At 37.5% G+C, this 21,123-nt stretch overlaps 1 protein-coding gene across 2 annotated transcripts; it reads right to left on the reverse strand.

Annotated features, from left to right (window-relative positions):
• Positions 1-708: 708 nt before the first annotated feature.
• LOC148970138 (bcl-2-like protein 15) lies at positions 709-20,183 on the reverse strand. 2 transcript variants are annotated; one of them, XM_089124805.1, is made up of 4 exons: positions 19,922-20,153; positions 7,392-7,507; positions 5,383-5,601; positions 709-1,546 (listed from the first exon to the last, which is right to left on the reverse strand). In XM_089124805.1, exons 1-4 carry the CDS (start codon positions 20,112-20,114, stop codon positions 1,517-1,519), a joined length of 558 nt encoding a protein of 185 aa, XP_088980931.1. In that variant the 5' UTR covers positions 20,115-20,153; the 3' UTR covers positions 709-1,516. The 2 variants fall into 2 exon arrangements, with proteins under 2 accessions (XP_088980931.1, XP_088980932.1); XM_089124806.1 differs by lacking the exon at positions 7,392-7,507 and having other exon boundaries at positions 19,922-20,183.
• Positions 20,184-21,123: the final 940 nt, after the last annotated feature.

Genomic DNA, 21,123 nt, shown 5'->3' on the forward strand with positions numbered 1-21,123 from the left:
ATAATGTTGGGAATGGTAATCAGATAAGGATATTATCACAGCTTCCTCTTTATTTTGTCTACAAACAGCATGCTTTTATTTGGCCTAAATCTTACAAATGCTATTTTTTCCCCTCAAATTACAGTTGTGAATGGGCTCCATGCACAGCTGCACTACTTCCTGAACTTCAGCCAGCTTCTTGTTTCCTGTCTGCCATTATTGGACACATCAAATAATGTCCAATAATGACAGACAGGAAACAAGAAGCTGGCTGAAGTTCAGGAAGTAGTGCAGCTGTGCATAGAACCTATTACTCCCCATAGTTTTAACAGCAGTAAAAAGTCAGTACTGTGGTGCCCTCGACTGGTGATGGTATGACAAAACAGCATGTAGCAAACTGTACTTCTATGGCAACTAAGAGAAAGAAATAACTTAATTTTTATTCAGGGAAAGAGAAATCCATGCATAGGTTGAATTACTTAGGTTGAGTTACTAATGGCCCCGGTCAGGTAATTAGTAACCCTGATATTTATTTCCTTATTGACTAATGTGGTGGAAACAAAACAATGTCTCACCATGTCCACCCAATGTTTATTTTAACTCCAGTGAACATGTCACTTGTAATGTTTACCACAACACACATCCCTATGAGACTGATATATTTGTTGAACATGCTTCACTTTAAAAGATGTTAAATAACATTCCAGTTTTTACCAGTTTTAGTCCACATACAAAAAATAAGTAAAGTTTATTTATGAAGCGCTTTTCACAGATAAAATCACTAAGTGCTTTACAAAGTGCAACCACAATAATAAAACAAAATACAATCAAATTTATTTAGTTGGCACATGGATCAGGGACAGTGGCAGGGCGTTCCACAGTCTGGGGGCTAAAGCCTAAAACAACAGGTCTCCCCGGGTTTTAAAACGAGTCTTTGGGACCATTAAAAAAACTCTGGCCTGAGGATCGAAGGGCACAACAAATCAGCAATGTATTGGGGCCTGACCATTTAAAGCTCTAAAAGTTAAAACTAATATTTTAAAATCAATACGAAATTTGATGGGTAGCCAGAGTACGGAGGATAAAATGGGTGTTATATGTGTCCTTCTGCCAGATGCTATTAAAAGGCCCTGCCACAGCATTTTGAACCAAGACGGTTCAGAATAGATTTGTTGAAAAAAGTAAAAAGAGAGTTAAAATAATCTAAACTTGAGGAAATAAAAGCATGGATAACCATGGATACAGTACACACAATTGTGAATTACATAAATGATTATTACAATTAAGAATCTGACTTTATTACAAAACACATAAGTCTATACAAGTCTTTTTTAAGCATAATTGGTTGAGAATCCCTGCATTCATTGAAATAATCAAACACAACTACCTGTATCAGAGTAAAAATGTAAAAAAAAAAAAAAAAATCTTCTTCCTTTTGCTGGGCGTGACTGTCTATAAAGAGCACATTGGCACAGTTACTACCTGTATTACTATTCAAAATTCCATAAAAAGGTTTGAAAGTTTTTGAGCTTTAATCTTAAAGAGTGCTGTTCTTGGAGACAGAGACCTGTTGAGAAAAAAAAAAACATTAGATATACAGTATTGTCTCTTCATCAATAGCAAAATGGACCATTTTGGTTCTGGAGAGATTTAACAGATAAAATGGACTGCTATTTTCATACAATTTGCCATTACTGCCACCTGCGGTAATGTGAGTGCTGTGTGAGTTGCTTTTGAAGTAGACCTAATGGGGAGGTCATTGAAAAGGGAAACATTTTGTGAACCGGTCTGAAAGTTTAAAAAGTTTGGTATAGAAGTAGCCTTTGTTGCCACCTAGTTAATTATATGCAAATAAAGGCTGTTACTGTTTTACACAGTGAAATGGTCCGAATCCAAACGATCCATCTTAAAAATTGAGCCATTAAAATTGACAACTGGTCCTTGGATTTTTTTTTTTTTATGAATATGCTGGTCCCTGGCACAAAAAAGGTTGGGAACCCCTGATTTAGACCAAAAGGAAAATGTAAAAGATATGTTTTCTGGATAGAGCCTACCTGTTGGCAGAAAATGACAGTTCTGTAGTTGCAGTCTATGGAAGCCATGGAATAAAAGAATAAAAAGGTAATTGAGAATTTATTCTTGGAACTCTGAGAAGAGAAATAAGAAATGCTAGATATAATCTCGATATTCTGCCATTTTTCCTAGAATTGTAAGTGCATATCCCGCAATTCTGACCTTTTTTCTCAGGATTTAAAATTCTTTAATTCAGAATTTATCAGAATATATATATTAAGATATAAACACTTGTAATTGTAGAAGAAAAAAAAAATCTGAATTCACAATAGATCTACATAATATTTACATATACAGTTGACAGGGGGCATTTTAACCCTACAGTAACAGCTTTAATTACTATTTAAACCTGTAACATTTTACATAGATAGCATTTAGACTTATAACATTTTTATCTCCCAATTCTGACATTTTTTCGCTATTGAAAATTTACTTCACAAATCAGAGAAAAAAAGTCAGAATTGCGGGATACAAACTTGCAATTCTGAGGAAAAGCAGAATATCCATTCAGATTTTTTCTTCTAAGAATTGAGATATAAACTCAGAATTGTGAGGGAAAAAGTTAGAATTGATTTTGTGGCTTCCGTAGACTACTAATAGAACTGTCATTTTCTTCCACCAGGTAAGCTCCACCCACAAAACACATCATGGTGTTTGGAAACAACCAAACGGTCTAAAACAAAGCATCAAAATCTGAAAGATAAAAACCTGTGATGGTTAATTTAGAAATATATGATTATACATTGTATAAATATATTAGAGTCTGGGTTAAATTATATATTTATTTTTAAAATACTAATATCAGTGGAACAAATATAACTAATATTTCTTGTTTGAGTGACCAGGGGTCTCATTCCCACACAAAGGTTGTGATCTATTAAAAACAACCTGACGGGAGAATGTGTGCACCTGTAGGTAAACTCTGAACCATGCATATGCACATTTTGGAGACAAAGCAGTTTGGCGACACCAATGTTGAGTTAATGGACTGACGTCAGACTACTATTTCAAGGACAATTAGGAAGAAAACAAATAAAAAGCTTTTATGTAACCCAAATATTTGATATTTTTTCAACAAATATGCCTATTTGCTTTTTTTTTTTTTTTTTTTACAACTATTCCATAATTTAATGAGGGCCCAGTTCTGGGCCCCCCCTCCTACCCTGGGCCTGGGACAACACACCCGTTTGGTCCCACCTGTAGGCGGGTCTGCTTTTATGTATACCTTAAGGCCTCGTCCACTGTGACGATCTGCGGCTGGAGTGCCCGCTTGAGCCTCTGGGGGACACTCCTTCCTAGTTTGTTTCATTCATGTTTTACCCTGGACTGATTATGGTTTATTTCATGCACCTGTGTTTTATTATCTTGTTTAGTGCACCTGTCTTAAGCCCGAGTTTGCCCTTTGTTCGGGGCTCAGTATTGTGTGTATAGTGTCTGACTGCTTCGAGTGTTTTTCTAGTATTTCCTAGTTTCCTTAGTATTTCCTAGTTTCACGGTTCTTGGACTCTCTGCCTGTATCTGGTCTTCCTGTTTGTCTAATCCCTGCATTGTTTGATCGCTGATCTGGACTGCTTACCTGGTTTTGACCCCTGCCTGTTTCCTTGTACCGGTCTCTGGATTCTCCTCTTTAATAAAGCCTGCGTTTGGATCACCTCTGTCCATGTTCCATGTGCAGTTTCATGACATCCACACTACTGCGTTTTCGTTTAAAAACGGAGAATTAAAACGAATATGATCTCCGTCCACACCAGCGTTTTATCTGCGTATTAGAAATGATCTCCGTCCACATTAAAACGACTGAAAACCCAGATCACGTGACCATTCACCAACACTGGGCATGCGCGTGCCGGTGTAAACAGTGGTTGGCGAATCAGGGAAGGATACGTCATGACTGATAACACCCAATCATAGAGCCGAGCATCAGCCTCTGCGTTAGCGTTTCTAAACTCCACCGTTTTGTCTCGTCCACACTAAAACGCCCTCCAGAGATTCAAAACGAAAAACGGAGCAGCAGCGTTTCTAAACTTCTCCGTTTTAGGTCTTCGTTTTTCCCGTTTTAGTCTGGACGGGAGGTGCAAACATAGCAAAAGGTCTCCGTTTTTAAACGAAAACGCAGTAGTGTGGAAGGGGCCTAAGTGTAACAGTCGTAAATTTTGAGTAAACAACTAGTTTACACCCAAGTTTTGCGTTTGTACTGCAACTATAATACAAGAGATCTTAGGTATACTGGTAGTTTACTAGACAAATACTTGGAACCCAATTTTTGAGTTTATGAAAGTACACTAGTTTGAAGTATACTCTCAGTAAACTACAAGTTTAGTAGTTTTATAGTCCAAGTATACTTGTAAGCAAGGTTCTCAAGTCTCACGCATTGGCCGTGAGACACACGCAATCCAAACAGTTGGCACACAAAGTGAAGTTTCCTGCCGCCAGCACGTATCTCTCGGACAGATTGCATTCGTTAGGTAATATAGACGCGCGAACACACGGAAGTTGACGGAACATTCTCGTCGTTACTAGGTAACCAACAACATCGGGTGAACACACGTTGAGATGGAGAAGGGAAGAAAGCTCGTCTAACATTTTTAGGCTAGAACATTTGATATATAGCCCATCGTATATGATGCAGTCAAAAACTCTACAACTACTTTGCAACTACCAGGCCAGAAGCTTTGGCTCAGTTTGGCTAGCTTACATTACAGGTGAATATATAAGGGAAATGTTAGTGGGGATGGGAAGCAATGAAGATGTATTTCTTCATTTTATTTCAAATTATATATTATGCTGTATTAGTCTTTCTAGTTACATTAAGGCTACATGTATTAAAGCAGAGTGCTCTGGGTATTATTTTATATCCTGTCAAAACATACATTAATCATGCCATTGCATTTGTATTTTTCAAAGATGTCAGGGAAAAAGCAAAACGATATTTGTGCACACACACACCTTAATATTCTAATATGCCCATTTGTTCACAATGTCCCACCACACAATAATCATTATACCATTTCAACTAGACACATTCAAACTGTTTGGAGCAATTGTTTTATATTTTTGTAATTTTTTGTATTTTTATTAATATAACATTACAGAGTAGGCTATATTTGATGTGATGAATTGCTCTGTCATTTATGACATTTACCAATTGTCATAATTTCAATTTGTGCTGGTTAATTATAAACAATGGGTGAAATTGTTTGGGGGGCGAGGCTTAATTGGGGCTCCTCCCCTAACCGCATGTGATCTCACTCCAAGCTTTTGATAAAACTTGAGAACCCTGCTTGTAAGTTTTTTTTTAGTGAACATAACATCTGATAAAGCTGTCCTCACCCAGCCACCTTGCTCCGCAATCCAGTTTGTTAGACAGTTGTTGACGAATCCCGTCATAGCAAACTCGACAACATTTGTCATGTCAGGGCAGGTTTCTTTCATATAGATTCCTAGTGTGACGGCAGCCTTGAGGAGCTGCTTTTCCGAGGCCACTTCTGCTCTTTCCACAACCCACATCTTACACATGCTGTCCACGCTATCAGTGAACACAGTCACCACCTAGAAAAAACACAGGTGTTATTAACTACAGTTGTTGTCAAACATTAAGTAGTAGCAGAAGGGAAAAAAAAAACTGTTCTTATGGCCAGCACCTCTCGCCATAAGAACAGTTTTTTCCCTTCTGCTACTGGCCTCCTTAACAAGGCCTGGAGCTCTCAGTGACACTAACCTCAAACTTGAACTCATTTTTGCACTTTGTCATATTTGCACTATTACTTTATTAGGTACCCCATGTGGGCACATTTTTGTGTTATTATAATATGTACCCTATATGCTGCATGTTATATGTTTGCACCTTCCAGCCAAAGTAAATTCCTTGTATGTATAAACATTCAGGACGAATAAACCCCATACTGATTCTGATTCTGATTAAACATTGACACAATTCACTTTATCATGTGGTTGCCGTATAATAAAGGTAAAAAGATTTTTTAGCTATCATACCCAAACAAAAATTACTGCATATATTTTTAAGTTGCTGAAGAAGTTTCACTTTTAGTAGTTTCAGGGAAGAAAATGAAACCAATAGCAATATATATATATATATATATATATATATATATATATATATATATATATATACTGTATACATATATGTATTTATTTTATACTGTATACATATATATACACTGTGTGTATATATATATATATTTAAGTAAATAAAATATATCCAAAATAAATAAAAAAAAGTAACACTTGAAAGAACATAAAAATAGATACATCCAAAAAACACTTGAAAATGAAATAACAAAATCTGAACTTGTTTGAAACAGGTTTAACAGGTCCTATTATGCAATTCATATGTGGATGTCCCTTTCCGAAACTTTGCAATGTGTATGTGGTCATTGGATCTTCTTTTCCGCGTGAAAAGCATGTAAAGAGAGCTCCCTATATAATTACTAAAATGCTGTCACTCATCTCAGTTCATTGCAATCTCACAAAGTTATATACAGTAAAATCAATGAAGCTCTCTATACTGCTCAATGAATCTCTTATTTACATCGTGTCTACACTTTGCTAGTTATAATGAGAGGAAGCAGAACTTCAGAGTCAGCACTGGACAAAAACTCCAGCGTTTTCAGAAGTTAGTGAACTTTGAACCCAGTTTTCAAAAGTTTGAGTTTTCAGGCCCTCAAAACACTTTTGTTGTGTAAATGAACGGCCAAAATGCATAAATAGTTTTACGTTTTTAGCTAAAAATGTTATGTAAATGGCCCCTAGTGTTGACCATAGCGACCATAGACCATGGCAATGGAATTTTATTTATATACAGCTATCCTTCCTCTCTTTTAGAGCACATTATGATTATAGACAAAATATGTATTAGAGTGAGGATATTTTTTTTATTATATTTAAATCAAATTTGATGGACCATAAATCGACGTTTCTCTCAGCTGCGTGAACATAAATTGCCGTTCTCACATTACTAGCTTTAAATATTCAATAATCATGACATTAAAAAAATAAAATAAAATATAATAAAATAAAAGTCAAAACAAACACCACAAGGGATCAGTGATAGTTTTTACTAAGCCTTTAGAGGCCGCTCTTGCTCTTGTACTGTGTACTAATAACAGACCCTTCTCTGCCGCTCCCGGAATGCAAATAGAAAAAAATATTTCGCTGTGGATTATTGCTGATAACTGAATCTGCAAAATCGATATATCGACCAACCTCTAATTAGTGATTTGGGAACAAAGTAACCGATAAAATATCCAATGTTCACAAACTGATATAAACGTTCTTGAGAATTGTTGATCGTTATCTGAAGATGGATCATTTGGACTCACCTGATCAACTGCAGCTCTCTGCACATTCTTCATCAGTGGCTGGATCACTTTTTCATCATAATCATCACCCAGTTCCCTAAGCTTTGAGGCTATTTTTGCAGCGTCAAATGAATTCTCTACAAATGCACAAGCAAATAGCTTTAAATTAATTTTCAATAAACTTAAAACAAATGTAACTGGCTATTGTGCACGTGTTGCACAATACAAAATAATGACACAAGAGGTAACATTTGTTAAGGAAGTTGTCATAATGGCAGATTTTCTATTATGGAATTATTTTAACTGCATTAAACATCAATAAAACAAACAAATATATACATTTCCTCCGAGGAGGAAAGGGAAGCAGTGTCTCCTCAAAATAACTGGATGAGAAAATAATCGATATTACAAAATGTAATGCGTTCCTGATAATTTACATAATAAATGATAAAAAAGAAGATGAATGAGCTCCATGTGACATTCCTGGATTTGGCTAATGCATATGGTTCAGTGCCACATGAGCTTCTTTGGACAGCATTTGATTTTTTCAGAGTACCAATGTCAATTTTAGAGATTTGCAATTTAGTTTCTCAACTCCAAATGCAGCACTACATGGCAATGCTTGGAGGTTGAAATATGGCAGGATGCACCATTTCTCTTGCCTAGAAATCTAGACACACCCTAGCGGCAGCAGAAATTATTTTGCAGCCAGTATGGTCTAGCAACTCTCCATAGACATTTTAGCTGGGAAAACCAAACTCTGGTCAGGCCAATCGTATCGTTTATAGAGTCGGCGGGCTTAACATAATGACGACAGAGTTGCGACGGTTCACTGCTACTTGAAAACAAAGAATGGCTGCTGCTGCCGAACAGCTGTCTTTCGATTCGGCTTAGACCGCTACTCTGGATGATTTGAACTTAAGCTTTTCTTTGAAACCAGAACAAAGAATCATTGAGTCATTTAAAAAAAAAAAAGAAAAAAGTTGTGTTCAGAGTTTTGCTGACTGGATATGGTAAAAGTTTAATATATCAACTTGCTCCGCTGGTGAGAAAACGCATGGGACTCAGCCGTTACCTTCTTTGTTGCTCTGATTGGTTGTAGCGCTATCCAATTGCATGCAGAGAGAATTTGAAAGACAACCGTTTATCCCGCCCCTCGGATTGAGACCCGTCAATGATGAGTTCCCAGACCTAACATCTTGATGTAGGTCTGGCATTCCAGGCTACCATTTCTCCATGGCTTTTACCATGGCAATGGAAGTAATTAGGGATGTCCCGATCCGATACTCAGAATCGGAATCGGCTCCGATCCAGCCATTTTTGCGGGATCGGGTATCGATCAGACGAGGCCGATCCAAATCCGATATTGTGCGTATACTATTGTTATTGTTAAGCCCCACAGAAGGCACAAAAACATTCTAAAGTACCATCACATTTTCGTGCACTCTATTATAAGTGTTCTGAAGCCATTATGTGAGAGAGAAATTAATATTAAAGTCATTAAATTCAAGATCACCTAAACTTTTCCTTTCGTAACGTAAAGTCATTCTCCATTCAGCACTCAAACAGCGCGTTGCTTTCGGTTACAGTAAATGATGAAACTATCTTCAAGATGATTCAATGTTAATACTATTATACTTTATCTGTAGATAAAGGTCTATGTTTTCGCATAAAACAACATTATCTTGCTGGACTTTATTGCTGTAACTTAATCGTGTTACTTTCTACCAGGTGTCGGACGCTGTCGGTTAGATCACAACACTAGAGTCAGACCACTATTGTTCTTCACGCGCACAGTAACTGAAATTTAACACTGAAAGGCTCAATAAACTAGATACTGATACTGTTACTGATATAGATAGATACTGTTTAATACACTGTCCATCAATATGTATTTCCTTTGTACTTTGAACTTTTCAAAGCAGACTCGACGCACAGGGTGCATACTCGGCTGTGTGCTGTAACTCCACCTGGTTTCAAGCGCATCATTCTGCGCTCGGAATGCCCATAAGCGCTTTGTGCCGCACTGTGTTGGAGTCATTCATATCATAATGCAGTGACGCCATTAAAGCTTCTTAACATTAATAATTATTAAAGCTACAATACCTAAGATTTTATGCGCTAGAGGTCGCTACATTCAAAACAACAACGGCTTTGCTTGATGACGACGTGGAGGAACGCGGAATGATGGGAACTGTTGTTTTCAACTCCACCGTGGATAAATCAGTCAGACGGGAATCGAAAATTAGTTGTCATGGATGAGGTAAAGTTCTATTTCTATAAATGTTGCATTTAATGACATGCCTGTTGAGGTAAAGTTTTCAGAATGCAGACTCAGCAACGATTGTATTTAATTGTACAGTACAATCATAACATAGAACAGACATTATCTTACTTTCAATGTCATTAAACATAACAATATTGCTGGCCATACACTGATGAGAAAGTGTGCGTCTGGTGTGCGATACCTGGAGTTGTAACGGGATTTGGTTGACCCGTTCGTTGACGTTTGCGTTTATGAGACTTGTCTTTGTCGACAGAACCAGGTGCAATCGCTAAAGAATAATTGTGCTCCATTCCATAACAAATGCGCGAAACAAGCTGACGTTTGTTGCTTGATAGACGCTAACGCACAACTACAACTTCCACATTTGTTCAGTACTACACGCAGTTCGAGCGGAAACCGAGGTAATGCGGATTTGACGCGATTGACTGGCGACTCCCAGCTCACCCCTGCTCACACGCCCCGTTTCCTTAGTTAAAATCTCAATTTTCTCGTGATTTAAACATTGTTTGAAACATTTGGAATATTGTAAGTTATCATCTTAACTAAGTATATAACACTGGCCTTGTGATTTTGGGATATTTTAATGCAAAAATCTTAGGTATTCCACCTTTAATGTTGCTGCCTCTTAAATAGCTGTGCTATACACTTAAAACATGTCTAAATTTTTAGTAGCCTTGGCTATATCTAAAATAATTATCTTTTTCATTTTTGTTATATTGTTTTTCATGAATGTATTTTACAACAATTCAAAGAGCAATATGTATTGTTCACTAATATAGTTTATAATAGCATTTTTTGTCATAGATTATGATCATATTGTGGTGAGCAGGACGGTCGAGGGACGTGAGAGAAAGTCGCGAGGCCGGTGTTGCGATTGCTAATGAGCAGCACCTGCGAAGCACACCGGTCTCGCATCTCTCACGAAGGAGCGGAGCCATAAAGGGGGAGCGACGGAGTGGATGATGGAGAGAGGAACAGGCCTGCTTTTATTTGTATTTTATATTTTATTTGGTAAGCCAGCAGTCGTCCGTTAGGGGCTGCTGGCCGGTATTTATGTTTTATTTTGGGTAGCCAGCAGTCGTCCGCGAGGGGCTGCTGGCCGGTATAATTTGTTTGTTTATTTTATTTAAATAAAGTTTTATTTTATTATTATTATCCGGTTCCTGCCTCCTTCTTCCCTGAACCTTGTTACACATATATTTTGGGGATGTGTTGTTTATCTTTATAATAAAGCTGCCTGTATTAAGTAGATTGTGTTTAACACACACAAGAGTGATAATCAGTTTAAAACACAGTTATAGATCATTTCACAAGATGTAAACAACACTGGTCCAGACACACTTTCTTTATTTCACATGTAAAGAAAACATCTTAAAGATGTTTGTTTAACTTTTTGATTCAGTTTTAAATGTTCTGTTGGTTGTATTTTATCCCAGCTTTTATGTAGTGTTAAAAAACTGAAACAGGAAGTGCTTCTGGACCAGTGTTGTTTACATCTTGTGAAATGGTCTATAGAAATTCTACTTGCTTTAAAAAAACTGTACTGGTATTTACAATGTAGAATACTGCTGTTCAAATTGTTTTAACTTTAAACCTCTTCAAGGGAATCCGAATAAATCAAAATGTCATCAATGTAGACGATAACTTTCTCCTGTAACATGTCCCGGAAAATGTCATTAACAAAGGCTTGAAACACAGAAGGACTGTTGGACAGACCGAACGGCATCACACGATATTCGTAGTGCCCGGATGTAGTGGAAAACACCGTCTTCCATTCATCACCACTCCGTATGCGAATCAAGTTGTAGGCGTTCCTTAAGTCCAGCTTGGTAAAGTAGCGGGCCGTACGGAGCATCTCCAGAGCAGCAGGGACCAGCGGGAGAGGATAGCGGTATTTGACCGTCACTTCATTGAGACCACGATAGTCGATGCACGGCCGAAGGCCCCCATCCTTCTTTTTGACGAAAAAAAACCCGGCAGAAGCCGGAGATGTGGAGGGAGTGATGAAACCTTTAGCCAGCTGTTCGTCAATGTACGCTTTCTTGGCCTGGGTCTCTGGTTGTGACAACGGGTAAACTCTCCCGCGTGGTGGCACGGCCCCAGGCAAAAGCTCAATAGCACAGTCGCCAGCACGGTGAGCAGGAAGATGAGAAGCTTCAGACTCGCTGAAAGCCAGGGCTAGGTCGTGGTATTCGGGGGGAATCTCCAGAAGATCCACTCCCTTGAGAGCAGCACAGGGGGTCTCAGTACCTTGGACAGCAGCCACGCAGTGGATCTGACAGAATTCGGACCACCTGGAAATTCTCTCATCAGACCAGGAAATTTGAGGGTTATGTTTCACTAGCCAAGGAAGCCCCAGAATTACAGGATGCATAGGTGAGTGAATCGTGAAGAATTGGATTGTTTCTGAATGCAAAGTTCCGAAGCTGAGTGTGAGGGGTTGCGTGGTGTACTGCACCTCTCCAGACCCCAGGGGGCGTCCATCCAGCACCAGACACACCAGACTCACATGCGAGGAGAGAAACACGATGAGTTTTGGCAAAAGCAAGGTCGATAAAATTCCCAGCAGCTCCCGAATCAATCAAGGCTCTTATGTTTAAAGTCTTTCCGTTAAATTTTAAGGAACTGTCCACGGAGAATAATTTAGAGGATGATGGAAAACTCACCGCAGAAGAATTCTTGAGCGCTGGATTTACTGGACAGGTGGCCCTCAGATGACCTGCCTCTCCGCAATACATGCAGAGATGATTACGGCGTCTCCTCTTCCGCTCCGCTGTAGAGAGGCGTGTGTAACCAATCTGCATAGGCTCCGACTCCACGTTGGGGAAAGCACACTCAACGTGACTGGATCTGAGGGGTGTGCGTCGGGCGCAAATCAGATTGTCGAGGCGGATGGCGAGCTCCATAATCTGACTCAAAGATTTACCGTCGTCGCAGCACGCCAGCTCTCCCTGGAGGTCCGGGTTGAGTCCCTTACGAAACAGGAGCTTTAAAGGTTCCTCCTCCCATCCAGCTTGAGCTGCAAGAGTCTGAAACGAGAGTGTGTAGTCCGCTGCGGTAGAACTCCCCTGGCGTAATGTGAGCAGCAGTTCTCCCGGGTCCTCTCCTCCCGCAGTATGTTCAAACACCTCTCTGAATTGGGTTAAAAACTCAGTATAAGAGAGGAAAGAGAGCTGACCACCATACCAGAGCGTAGTAGCCCACTCCAATGCCCGGCCGGTGAGTACCGAACACATAAAGGAGACTCGGCTCTCATCAGTGGAGAAGGACTGAGCCTGCTGATTGAAGTAGCAACTGCACTGCAACAAAGACCCTTTACAGGTAGAGGGTGAGCCATCAAATTTCTCAGGGAGGGATAACTTGGCTTGGTTAGAATGGTTACTCACGGCAATTGGAGCAGGTGCAGCAGGATTCGGAGCTTCATTATCTGGTGCGCTCGGTGGGGTTAGCGCTCGGACAGATCTCACAAGCTCCTCGGAGAGACTAGTCAATTTCACTAATTGCTGCTGATGAGCGGCCAGCACACTCGCTTGAGTGGATACCTCGGAGACCAGTCGATGGAAATCTGCTGGATCCTGTTTTTGGTGTTTTGGTCTTCTGTGACGAAGAGGCAGAGGCGGACGGATCCATTTGCAGTACTTTATTAACACAGGTAAGCCAACAGAGGTAAGCAGTCATAAACTCAAGGCCCGAGACAAGAAGGCCAGCTAACACAAACTCAGGACACAGAATAGGGCAATCCAAAGGCGTATATCAAACAGGCTAAGGTCAGGGGCAGGCAGCAGAGGTTCAAAGGCGAGTAACACAGTCCAAGTTCAAAATACCAGAGCAAATACAAGGAAACGTGCATGAGACAAAATGACTGTAAAACAAGACTTCACAAATGAACAAAGAACATAGCAGTCCAGATAAAGGGGAGCTGAAGGGTGCACAGGTGGGGCTGATGAGATGATGGACACTTAATCAGGGGATAATGAGCAGGGAATGAAGTTCTAATATGCAGGAGAGAGGGATCTGATGAAACCAGGTGGAGGCGTCGTAGAGCGTTCTGTGACACAGTATCTATCTTTTTTTCTTTCTAACTAATCTTTCTTTCTTTCTGACTACTCTATCTTTATTTCTTTCTTTCTTACTTTTTAACTAATCTATCTATCTTTCTTTCTGACTTATCTATCTATCTTTCTTTCTCTCTAACTAATCTATCTTTCTTTTTACCTAATCAATCTATCTTTCTTTCTAACTACTCCATCTTTCTTTCTAACTAATCTATCTTTCTTTATTTCTTACTTTCTAACTAACCTATCTTTCTTTCTAACTAATCAATCTATCTTTCTTTCTAACTACTCTATCTATCTTTCTTTTTAACTTATCAATCTATCTATCTTTCTAACTATTCTATATTTATTTCTTATTATCTAATCTATCTTTCTGTCTAACTAATCTATCTTTCTTTCTGACTAATCTTTCTTTCTTTCTGACTAATCTTTCTTTCTAACCAATCAATCTCTTTCTTTCTGACTAATCTTTCTTTCTAACTAATATTTCTTTCTAACTAATCTATATATCTTTTCAACTAATCTATCACTCTTTCTTTCTGTCTAAATAATCTTTCTATCTAACTAATATTTCTTAACTACATACTAATCATGTTAGGTTCTTGCTAAAAACATGCTAGCATGATGTTTGCTACATGCTAATTGTGCTAGTATGATGCTAAATACATGCTAATCATGCTAGCTTCTTGCTAAAAACATGCTAGCATGATGCTAACAACATGTTAATTGCGCTAGCGTGATGCTAGTAACATGCTAATCATGCTACCATGATGCTAGCTACATGCTAATCGTGTTAGCTTCTTGCTAAAAACATGCTAGCATGATGCTAACAACATATAAATTGTGCTAGCATGATGCTATCAACATGCTAATTGTGCTAACATGATGCTAGCAATATGCTAATCATGCTAACTTCTTGCTAAAAACATACTACAATTATGCTAGCAACATGCTAATTGTGCTAACATGATGATAGCAACATGTTAATCATGCTAGCATGATGCTAGCTACATGCTAATCATGTTAGCTTCTTGCTAAAACATACTAGCATTATGCTAGCAACATGCTAATTGTGCTAACATGATGCTATTAACATGCTAATCATGCTATCACAATTTTAGCTACATGCTAATCATGTTAGCGTCTTGCTAAAAACATGCTAGCATGATGTTAGTTACGTGCTAATTGTGCTAACATGATGCTAGCAACCAGGGCCGGAGTGGGACTCATTTTCAGCCCTGGAGTTTCATGCCTTAGACCGGCCCACTTTAGTTCCCGACTGTCTATATTAAAATAATGTAATTAAAACCTCAGTATATAAGCAATAGTGCACTGTTCTGTACAGCCGTGTAATTCATTGTATTTTTAAAAAATATTATTTTCTATTCAGTGCAATAGCCGGGTATGCTCCCCCGGGATTTAACAAAAATAAAAATAAACCATTAAATGCACTATCCGGAGAGTTTTGTGCAAAGAAATATAGAATAAAAGTAGGTCTAGCAAAGTCTTATATTTCTGTAAGTCACACAGATTAAACACAAATATGCTGGCTGAATAGATTGCTATAGTTGAGAAACACTGCTTTAATTATTGTATTTATGATGACTTTGTGAAATGTTAACTAAACAGCATGAGCTTCTTCCAGCTGGCCAGTAAGTTATTTGGCAAATTTCATTCTAACATACAGATCTGTATAATGCTATTGTTTTTGATAAGTGTTATAGCCTACATTTCTTACAGATAATCATGATGATCATTGCGTTTGTCTTACCGAATGTGGTAGCTTTATGCAATTACAGTTTGTCTATAAGCCTTTTTTTATTTTTTATTAACGCTGACAGTAAAGTGTTGCCAGATATTGCTGTGAAAAACAAGCAAAACAAAACAAAATAATAATAATAATATCCAAAATTAGTTAATAGCTTGTGTTTTGGAAATAAGATTAATATATCACTAACCCTAACATGCAACTTTCCAATTTAATAACTTTTTAAAGTGTCACATTAAATCAGAAAAAGGTCCAGGAGATTCCTGCACCTTTCCATTACGTGGATCTGGCAACACGGAGGCTGCACTCGCGCTCTCATTCACAACGTGCTGTTCACTGCGCTAGCTTCTCACAGCAACATGAATTGGAAACACTCATGTGAGGTGGTTTAAACATGCCTAATTAATCATTCAAAGAGCATGAAATTTTATTTTTGAATGTATAAAAATGACCGAGGTCCGTACATCACAGTGACCTCACAACTGTGTTAAATAATCCATTGTAATAAAGTTATTCTCATTCTGGGCAAAGTCTTCCTGCTTCTCCTTCTCCTCTCAGATCCTCTCTTTATCTTTACCTGTAAATCTCCCCTTCCCGAAGCTGAGCTTTGATTGATAGTCTTTGCAACTTATTATCTTGGGAAGCATCGCGTTGGGATTTGTGGTGCGTGGCTCGCGCTTCTGTGAAAATAAATCCTGCTTTTATCGGTCATCTCAAACATTTTGCCATTGCCGATGAGTGGTGTTTGAGTGCTGATGATGAGGTCTGTTCTCGTTGAGTTACGGTGGTGGGTACGGCCCTGACTCGTAAGCGCTTCTATTGTGCATGTTTCGTATCTCTTATTTTTTTGTTTGCACATCTCTAGCAACTGACTTTTTTTGTGGGGCTGCGAGAAAATAATAATAAAAAATAGTGGGGCTGCGCTGTGACTGGAGCCTATTAGGGAAAACATTCACCCAGTGCCGTGACAACGCCGGCCCTCCTAGCCAATAAAACAGACCGGCCCACCGGGAATTCTCCCGGTGCTCCCGATTAGCCGGGCCTGCTAGCAACATGCTAATCATGCTAGCTTCTTGATAAAAAATGTTAGCATGATGCTAACAACATGTTAATTGTGCTAGCATGATGCTAGCAACATGCTAATTGTGCTAGCATGATGCTAGCAACATGCTAATCATGCTAACAACATGTTAGCTACATTCTAAGCATGTTAGCATCATCTATCTATCTTTCTAACTAATCTATCTATCTTTCTAACTAATCTATCCATCTTTCTTTCTTTTTAACTAATCTATCTTTCTTTCTACCTAATCTTTCTTTCATTGAAACTAATCTTTCTAACTATCTATTATGTATCTATCTTTCGAACTATTCTCTTTCTAACTAATCCATCTATCAAACTTCAAACTACTTTAAACTTCTTCAAACTCTCTGGTCTGGCTTTCTCAAGCCAACTTAAAGTTTGTTTCATCAAACTTTTTACTAGTTTAGTTATTTCACTTGTTTTTGCATTTACACTTGGATGCATTTTTTTTCTTTTTCATTAAAATATTTTTATTGGGCCATGAAAATAATCTCATTGAGTAAGTTTTTGTTTATCAGGCTAACCACTCAAATAATTTTGTTGGGCAATGTACTGAAACAATCATTTAATTGATTAGTTAGCAGTCAAAGGTTTTTGAAAGTTATTTTCATTCTAGGATAGTGTGATCAATAGCTGAAAGACTTGTATGTTTCAGTTGCACAAAAGAAAGAAACAATGTGATGCGATCTGGGAAAACCCACCTCATGGTGAAATTTGACATGTTACAGGTTTTGCGATCATTAAAGCTGGTTCAAGCCCTTTCCAAATCAGTTTTTTTTTTAAATTTCTTTTATAGTTTGTCTGTAACAAAAGCTATGGTTATCAGATGTCGGCTGATCGCTGTGATTTTCAGAAACAGAATTTTGAGAAAAACAGGTTTAATTAACGGTCACGTCCTGTTAGCGGGACGACTGGCGCTCCTTTTTTATTGCCTTTTTATATAACATATTTTAGTAATCATCATAGACTATCATTCTAAAGCTTACAAACTCAAAACTCAGTTTTTGGTTTTTTTTTTGCACCTTCTATGTGCACGTGTGTTCTTAAAGCGAAAGACACGTCTTTTCAGCTTGCCACTATAAATCACAATTTTTCTGCACTAATCTAGTAAATTTTCCCTAAGACATATTCAGAGATGATAAACAAGATGTTATAGAATAATAATTTATTGAAAACCCAAATTTGACAATAAACTGACATTCAATCTATTTTTAGACTTTACTTTAAATGTACAGGCATTGCATCCAGCGGGATTTCCCAGATCGCATCACAAAAAACAAAAAGAAAACAACATTGGCATCGGCCAAGTTGTTATGTTAAACATCGGTATCGGCCCAGAATTTCCCAATCGGTGCATCCCTAATCCGTACCTAACCAAACCAACTTCTATTTGGAATATTTTTCCTCAACTTGTTTTCTCACAACTTGGTGGCATTCATTTTCTGTGTAATTATGATATTTCCAAACTCCCTATCAAACTCTCTTTCATCATCAAGTTTTTTTAGCATGGGTTCTAATTTATAAACATAACGTTTCATCACAGAGATGTTATATTTGGAACAATAAGAACATCTTATTCAAGAATAAGTCTCTGTTTTGTGACAATTGGTTCAGTAATGGTTTATTTTTAGTGTAGCAGTTGTTTGATAAGCAAGGTCTTTTGTTCAGATATTCAAAATTTCTCTCCGAATACCAAATGCCAATAACCCCAAAAGAATTTGCTACACTGGGCGCTTTTTAAAAACTCTTAATTACTCTTCCGCAGTATCTACTAGGCCTACATCCTTTCCTAAACCCCGTGATACTCCTGTTGGTCAAATCTGTTTCTCTGAGTCGAAAGCTAAAAACTATAAAATAAGATCTTTATTTCTTAAGGATTTGATTTCGGTCCCTCCTGTTATTTCCTTTTGGAATAATTTGTTTGTTAACCTTAATTGGAAAAAAATCTAGTCGTTACATCAGAAATTCTCTCACAAATAAAGAATTTCCGTCAAGAACACAGGTTGTATCCTGTTAAGACATTTATGCAAAGGTTTAAATCTGACATTGAGCTAACATGCTCTTTTTGTTTGAATTCTGATGAAACAATGATTCACTTATTTTGGTCGTGTCACTACACTCAGAAGCTTTGGAATGATATTGATGTACTTATCAAGTCTAAGATTTGACCAGGCTTTTCAAAACATATGAGAATCATTTTATTTGGGTATTTTGACTCACACCCCAAAAAACGTAAATGTCTGCTTTGTTATTAATTTAATACATTCACAAATGCAAATTCTCAAACTGTAAACCTGTCTTCTCTGCTTTCTGAAAAGAGATAGAAAATTATTTAAATGTGATTTCAGAATCTACTAATATGAAAGCCATAAGGACTATAGAATCTGCACTGCCTTTGATCTCTTCATGTGAAACCTTTTTATGTGATTTAATGGCCCTATTTCCCTTTTTTATGTATGTATTTATTTATTTTTGCTATTGTCTCCTTTATAGTTTTGGTTGATATTATGTGATGCACGTATACTTTCTCTTTTGTATGTTCCTATTCTGAGCATTAATAATAATAATAATAATAATAATAAAATAAATAAATAAATAAATAACTCTAACACACATTTATGATAGAAAAAAAAAAAGAAAATCTATATAACTTTCCGGTCATGTGACCTAATGATGTCAAATCATATCTACACATACCCCTGGCACACATTGTATAGGACTTATTTAATATAATTTTGTGTATATTATGTGATTTATTTGTGAAATATTAAAATCTATAGATTTTATAACTTGACATGATAACTTTAGTTTTGTTTGTCAATTTATATCAGTTAAAGGACAATTATGTCATCAATTACTCACCCTTGTGTCTTTCCATATCCTTAAGACATTTGTTCATAAATAAATGATGACAGAATTTTCATTTTTGGGTGACCTAACCCTTTAATAGAACATCATAAAAACAATGTAATATGTTACTGTATTAAGTAAATAACCCCTTCAAACCATTAACATTTTTCCAATTTGTATTTTTTTTTTTTTAGCAATATTTTGGAATCTTTGATTGACTTTTGTTTTCTATTGTCATACCTAATGGCAGTCACTTAATTTGCTTATTGGATGTCAAACAATATCAAAACAACTTTACAGCAGCCTCCTCACCCAGCCACCTTGCTCCGCATTAATATCGTTAGCGGTTAACTCTGATGTCTGGTTTTGTATCGTGTGTTTCGAACATAAAAGATGACAGCTAATGGGTTAGCAAGCCATTATTTGCACGTTCATAAGGGAAAGTTGTAACGTTACCATTATTATAGAATGACTAGAATAATCTTTAGATTGAGAACGAACACTTACCATCTTCAGGACCATCATGCTCCACCACATCACAATCTCGTACTCGTAAGAGGCAGTGTATGACAGCGCCTGTTTGTTTCTGGATGTCAGCGGGTGCCATCGCATTTACCTGTGTTAACCCCAGTAGAGTTTCTGTTTCTGTTGGTGAAGAAAATGGCTCTGGGTGAAGCATACGTGAATATTTCAGAGACATGCGCAAATGCGTGGATAATGGGTTCACGCCAGAGCCCGTCTAACGGAGAGCCTTGGCACTTCCTATTAGCCCCATTGTGCATCACCTTGGTTGCAGTTCCATTAGAATTCCACTGGAGGTGATCGCGGGCGAGTGCAGAATGAATGGAAGTCTATGGGGCTAAACGGCTAAATGTGTCTCTTTCACCTGCTTGTCGTTAAATCAAAATAGATTTTATTGTTGATTCCGCAAGGTCAATATAGAATATAGGCCAAAAGTCGAATGAACGAGTACTTATGTCCTGTTAATGTCTTACAGGTTTGGTTGTTGTTGGCCGGAACACGCTAGCATTCAGCTATTGTGTTTTTTTTTTTTAATTATTATGCTTAGGAACAAACAAAGATGACAACCATAGCACATAACCATACAAATCTGTTACAAAATAGCATACAAATCTGTTACAAAACTGCAAACATATCTGTACAAAATATGACAACAATATCTAAAACAAAAAAGAAGAGGAAAGAAAGAGGAAAAATAAATAAATAAACAAAATGAGGGTCAAGAGGGCAAGTCATTACAAAATAAAAGTGTTTTTATTGCTTTCTTATTTACTGAGGATGAGATGGTGTCAAGGTACATTTCATTCATTATTAACCACCTAATGTATGCGGATGACTTGGTCATTTTTTGTCCGTATAGTGCTGGTCTTCAACAACTACTAAGGGTCTGTTCCCAGTATGGTTTGGACTTTGACATTACTTACAACTCTAAGAAGAGTAATATAATGATTGTTAGAAGCAGGGAGGATAGTAAACTCTCATTTCCTGCATTTTATCTGTCTGGTACTTTACTGAAAGTGTGTGATGAGGTCAAATACTTGGGACATTATATCACTGATGACCTGTCTGATGATAGGGACATTCATAGACAGTACTGTATGATATGCACAAGCTAATATGTTGAATCGCAAATTTAATATGTGCTCACTTTTTGTAAAGATTAGACTTTTTAAAGCTTTTTGTACTCC

Source organism: Pimephales promelas, chromosome 21 (assembly GCF_988280905.1).
Source record: "Pimephales promelas chromosome 21, fPimPro1.hap1.1, whole genome shotgun sequence".
Taxonomy (NCBI): Eukaryota; Metazoa; Chordata; class Actinopteri; order Cypriniformes; family Leuciscidae; genus Pimephales; species Pimephales promelas.